This window comes from Lepidochelys kempii, chromosome 24 (genome assembly GCF_965140285.1).
Source record: "Lepidochelys kempii isolate rLepKem1 chromosome 24, rLepKem1.hap1, whole genome shotgun sequence".
NCBI lineage: Eukaryota > Metazoa > Chordata > Testudines > Cheloniidae > Lepidochelys > Lepidochelys kempii.
In genome coordinates this window covers 13,250,921-13,256,920 of record NC_136403.1, presented here as the reverse complement: position 1 = coordinate 13,256,920, position 6,000 = coordinate 13,250,921, and the positions used below count along the sequence as shown (strand labels likewise).

Below are 6,000 nucleotides of genomic sequence, written 5' to 3'. Positions count from 1 at the left end.
ACAGTCTAGAGCCATCCTCTTTGGAACCCCCTTTCAGGTAGTTGAAAGCAGCTATCAAATCCCCCTTCATTCTTCTCTTCTGCAGGCTAAACAATCCCAGTTCCCTCAGCCTCTCCTCATAAGTCATGTGTTCCAGTCCCCTAATCATTTTTGTTGCCCTTCGCTGGACTCTCTCCAATTTATCCACATCCTTCTTGAAGTGTGGGGCCCAAAACTGGACACAGTACTCCAGATGAGGCCTCACCAATGTCGAATAGAGGGGAACGATCACGTCCCTCGATCTGCTCGCTATGCCCCTACTTATACATCCCAAAATGCCATTGGCCTTCTTGGCAACAAGGGCACACTGCTGACTCATATCCAGCTTCTCGTCCACTGTCACCCCTAGGTCCTTTTCCGCAGAACTGCTGCCTAGCCATTCGGTCCCTAGTCTGTAGCTGTGCATTGGGTTCTTCCGTCCTAAGTGCAGGACCCTGCACTTATCCTTATTGAACCTCATCAGATTCCTTTTGGCCCAATCTTCCAATTGGTCTAGGTCCTTCTGTATCCTATCCCTCCCCTCCAGCGTATCTACCACTCCTCCCAGTTTAGTATCATCCGCAAATTTGCTGAGAGTGCAATCCACACCATCCTCCAGATCATTTATGAATATATTGAATAAAACCGGCCCCAGGACCGACCCTTGGGGCACTTCACTTGATACCGGCTGCCAACTAGACATGGAGCCATTGATCACTACCCGTTGAGCCCGACAATCTAGCCAGCTTTCTACCCACCTTATAGTGCATTCATCCAGCCCATACTTCCTTAACTTGGTGACAAGAATACTATGGGAGACCGTGTCAAAAGCTTTGCTAAAGTCAAGAAACAATACATCCACTGCTTTCCCTTCATCCACAGAACCAGTAATCTCATCATAAAAGGCGATTAGATTAGTCAGGCATGACCTTCCCTTGGTGAATCCATGCTGGCTGTTCCTGATCACTTTCCTCTCATGCAAGTGCTTCAGGATTGATTCTTTGAGGACCTGCTCCATGATTTTTCCAGGGACTGAGGTGAGGCTGACTGGCCTGTAGTTCCCAGGATCTGCCTTCTTCCCTTTTTTAAAGATTGGCACTACATTAGCCTTTTTCCAGTCATCCGGGACTTCCCCGGTTCGCCACGAGTTTTCAAAGATAATGGCCAGTGGCTCTGCAATCACAGCCGCCAATTCCTTCAGCACTCTCGGATGCAACTCGTCCGGCCCCATGGACTTGTGCACGTCCAGCTTTTCTAAATAGTCCCTAACCACCATCGATTGCTCCACCAGTAAGACGTAGAGCCAAGCTGTCCAGGAGTTCCAGGCAACCTGCAGCCCTGTCTACACCACCACCACCCAGAGAGAACCTCCATCTCAAAGGGGCCTCCTTTCCCCACAGAGATGAGCTGCCCCATAGTAGCATCACCGTCCTCCGCTATGGTAGGAGATGGGGGCTAGTAGGGTGACATGTTGACAAACGGACACTTCGAGAGAGAGAGAGAATGCATGTGTGTGTGTGTGTGATTAAATAGTTTCAACACAACCCCAATTTTTCAAATAAGTTTTGGTGGAAATTTTTCAACCTATCCTAATTTTTACACAAGGCTCATCCCATCCACACACAGTGGCCTTGTAATTAAAGCATTCTTATATGGGAGATCTTGTTTCAGTTCCCAGCTGGGAAACAGGCTTCCTAGGTTCTGAAATGCTACAGCAGTGTCTCCGCTCCTGTTCTGGGCTATGTTGTAAATCACGATTTCTGGACCATCTCTTTCCCCACCTGTGAAACAGGCATGATCATCCTTCCCTTTGTCTAGTTAGAGACACTGGGGCAGGGAGCCTCTCTTGCTATGTGGCAGGAGGTCTGTGTTGCTGGCAGCAGGAGGCACCTGCAACTCCTGCAATCGCAGGAGGTGCCTGACCCGGTGACAAAGAGAAAGCCAAAATGAAACACAAACCCCACCCAGCGGGATGGGGGGCAACACTGCTAGGGATCCCGGAAGTGAGCTCTGCAGTGGGCCACCACTACCAGAGTACCGATAACTAGAGCTGAGATGTAGTGGGAAGCCATGCTGGCTAGATGGCTTGAGAGAGAGGTTGGGACCAAGTGGGGTGTGGGTCTGAAAATCAATGGGATCTGGGCATCCTCTGGACACGCAGAATGGGGTGTTGAGGATGCCAGAACAGGCTGTCTGCAGAGCCACTCACCACCTGGAGAAGTCTCTGGATTTCCAGGCAGCAACGACCTCCGCGAGGTTCCCTGTAACTGCCCCGCTGGGCAGCCGCAGGTCATCAGAGACGTTGCCGTTGAAGTTCCCGCAGGGTGCGCACAGCTTGTTAGCCAGACTCTCGCCGACTCTCAGCAACACCTCCCCACTGGGACTGAACAGAACCTGCAGTCCCAAGGCCTGGACCACGGCCACGCCACCCTGAGATTCGCTCACAGACACATTGGAGATCTTCACCGGGAGCGGCACCGGGTGCCCGTTCACCTGGAACACACAGATGGGAAGGACAGGAAGACATGGGGGTGAGTGAGACTGAGTGACAACATCGCAGGGCAGCGGGGCCTGGAGTCCATGGGCCACGTCGCAGGGCAACAGGATCAGCTGGCTCCATCGGTGTGTGGAATTCCTCTCCCTTCCCATTCGGAAAATGACCCGTTTTGGCATAGAAACAATTTGATAAATTGGTGAAAAATGTCAATAAAAACCTGGCCCATTTCCAAAACGGGCAGCACAAAAATGGCTTCAAGTGGATGTTCAATATTCCCACGATTTTAATTCCCAGCAGCTCTGTCTACAATAACTGTAAAAAACCGTTATGTCCATGCACAACAGGAGGGGCAATGGACATCTTGGGTCTGTGCAGAGTGGGTTCTAGTAGGTTAGAGGAGTGGGGTGAGGAGGGTTTGACAGCCAGGACTTCTGGGTTCTGTCCCCTGCTCTTGGAGGGGAGTGGGGTCTAGTGGGTTAGAGCAGGGGGGGCTGAGAGCCAAGGTTCTGGGTTCTGTCCCCAGCTCGGGGAGGGGGGGGGGGTCTAGTGGGTTAGAGCAGCAGGTGGGGAGGGGCTGGAAGCCAGGACTCCTGGATTTTATTATTTAGTTAGAGCATGGCTCTAATAGAAGGAATCTCTCCCCTGTGTCTCAGCCCCAGTTCTGACCCAGTCCCCTCTTACCCACGTCTCCTTGTTCCTCTTGACAACGACAAAAGCCTCCTGGAAGAAGACGTAGATGGCTGCACCAGCCACCACTCCCCCGTTGCTGCACTGCTGGACCTCTACCACCACCCTGAACCAGGAGGGGGCGCTGCCGTTGCAGAGCGAAGCCACCTCATAGGCCCCACTGTCGAGGACCTTCCCTGAAGTGCCATCGAAGGAGGTGAGCCAGGCTCCGGGGAGCAGCGTGCACCAGCCTTCCCGCTTCACGCAGCCGCGCACCCCATCCTGGAGCGCACAGGCCTCTCCAGCAGGGCAGCTGTGTGGCTCGCAGACGAGCCCGGCTGTGGCATGGCAGGTGCACGTCTCAGAGCAGTCACCGGAGACGACGCTCTCCCCAGCCTGCAGAGAAATTCCCAAACAACTCTGTTAAATTTTCACTGGAGAGAAAATCAAGTTTCCATATCAGTGGCGGGAAGCAGCCATATCTCCCTCCCCAAAACCCCTGACGCGGGCAGCTGAGGGAACCCTGCTAAGAACAGATGCAGAAGCACTGATAATGCCAAGACAGACTGCCCAGATCGGCCGGGAGAGGCCTGATTTCAGGTGCCCGCTTCCAGCCTCTCAAGCAGCTTCTTGTCTCTCCCTTCATCTTTCAGCTTAAGGGAGTCAAGTCTCAACATCCCTGGAACCAGTGGTATCCAAAAACCCCCAGAGTGACCAGCAAGCAACTAGAAAACAGCAGCAAAGACACGAGTAAACTGTGTGAACAGCAATTTTTTTGCCTTGCTGGCAACTCCAAAAGAAATTGTTTCAGGTCAAACTGAAAATGAAGTTTGTCAAAACTTTCAGCGCATTTCAAAGTCCAAAAAAGATAGTTTTGGGTCAAACCCACTATTTTGTTTCAACAAAATCAAAATGTTTTGTTTCAAGGTCCATCATTTTTACACCCTCGAGACTGGCTCTATTCATACAATTGAAGGAAATTTTGAAACAGAAAAGCTGATTTGAACCAAAAAAAACCCCAAATTGTTTTCTTTCACAGCTGACCCTTTTAAAACATTTGCGGTTGGTTCAAACAGTAGCATGCCCCAGAATTCACAAAAAACCTGGTCCCACAGACAGCCCATGGGATGGATCCAGCCTACAGGGGACTGTTCCGTCCAGCCCACAACCACATATTCTACAGCAAAGCAGCGTCTAATCTCTGCACAGTGTGGCCTCACACACACCACCCGTGCGAGGTGATTCCATATGGAGGAGGCACTTTTGGGGGACATCACTAGAAAGGTTGGACGACCAACAGCATGGAAGCATAGAACTGAATTACCCACGATAGGACAGAGCCAGTGGCAGGAATTCTTCATCAGGATGGAAAGTTTAGTGCCGAATTTATTCAATTAAAAAGTTCCTGCATTCCTCACTACAAAAGGCGTCGCAAGCCACTGGTTTCAAGATTTCCTTTAATTTTATTAACAAAAACAACCACAAGTGTTTGAGAATGCTCAACACTGAAACAAAACTTTCCCCCTTTTTTTTTTTTTTGGTTCAAATGAACTTGGTTTCAAAATTTCCTTTAATTTTATTTTAAAAGAGAAAACCAAACCGAAAAATCAAAATGTTCCATTTAAAAAATGTTGAAACAAAACACTTGGATTTTTTCTGAATTTTTTGTCAGGTTGTTTTTTGGCTGAAATAATTCAACTAAACCAACACAAATTCGCAAAACAATTTGGTGTCACTGAATCTGCATTTTTCTCTGGTGTGGGGGGGGCAAAAGGTCTGGGGCAAAAATTCACCCAGCTCTAGTTGCAAGACCACTAGTGCTCCACAAATTTCCAGATGTAAAGGACAAAATTCAGCCATACTGTTGGTGGATTGCAACCCTCTGATGTTGAAAGAAGCTGTCAATTCATTAGGTCAGAGCTAGAAATAGCCAGATGCAATTAGTTCCATAGTAGGAATTTCAGAAGTCTGTGTGCATTTCCCAGTTCCTGCCCCCAGCTGCTGCAAGGAACCAGCTCATACTTTGAAGGTCTGTACAACCCAAGTAGTGACTCGTGGGTGGAGCTTATTCTGTGGGTGGAGCTTGGGGAAGTACCACACCCTCTTTGTTTTTTCAGTGGGACCTCTTGTGTCCTCAACTCAGCTCCTCTCCCTCCTCCTCCTGTTTCAGTCAGGTCAGCAGGTAGCAAGGGCAGCAGCCGGCCTGAGAAACTTCACACCCCGATACCCCAGCACCCACCCTGATGTAGCGTCCGTCGCGCACACAGCCGCACCCATCCACGGACACGCACCCCTCCCCGTCAGCCGCGTAGCCCACGTCGCACTGGCAGCCTTCAAAACACTTCCCGGTGCACTGGGCAGGGGTGGACAAGCCAGCGCAGGTGAAATCGCAGGATCTAGTGCACAGCTCATAGTGGCTGTTGGCCGGGCAGGCCAGAGCTGGAGAGAGAAACAAATGAGAAAGAGAGAGAGGAATAAAACAAAGAGTAAACGCCCAAGCAACACTGGCAGCAAACCCATGTGTTTTAGATCCATCACATGTACACCAGGTGAATAAGGGCATGTCTACACTACAGACTTAAGCCGACCTATGTAATTACTGCAGTGGCTGATGTCCACACTACCCTCCTTCTGTCAGTGATGCATGTCCTCACCAGGAGCACTTCCACCGACTGCAGAGGGCCAGTGAGAGGGGCTGAGAGCCAAGGCTCTCAGCTCCCTGCTGGGAGCCAGCTGCCCAGGCTCCCAACCCCCAACTGGGAGCAGGGGCCAGTCGCCTGGGCTTCTTGGCTCCCTGCTGGGATTGGGGAGACAGCCAC

The 6,000-nt window shown here is 50.7% G+C and overlaps 1 protein-coding gene across 1 annotated transcript in view; it reads right to left on the bottom strand.

Moving 5' to 3' along the window:
* Window positions 1-2,223: 2,223 nt before the first annotated feature.
* Window positions 2,224-6,000, bottom strand: part of LOC140902925 (IgGFc-binding protein-like) — a 60,401-nt gene continuing 56,624 nt past the window's right edge. Inside the window, exons 23-25 of the mRNA XM_073323508.2 lie at window positions 5,421-5,620; window positions 3,197-3,577; window positions 2,224-2,511 (exon numbers count right to left, since the gene is read on the bottom strand). Coding sequence (XP_073179609.2) covers window positions 2,224-2,511; window positions 3,197-3,577; window positions 5,421-5,620 — 869 coding nt within the window. The remainder of the gene's footprint in view (window positions 2,512-3,196; window positions 3,578-5,420; window positions 5,621-6,000) is intronic.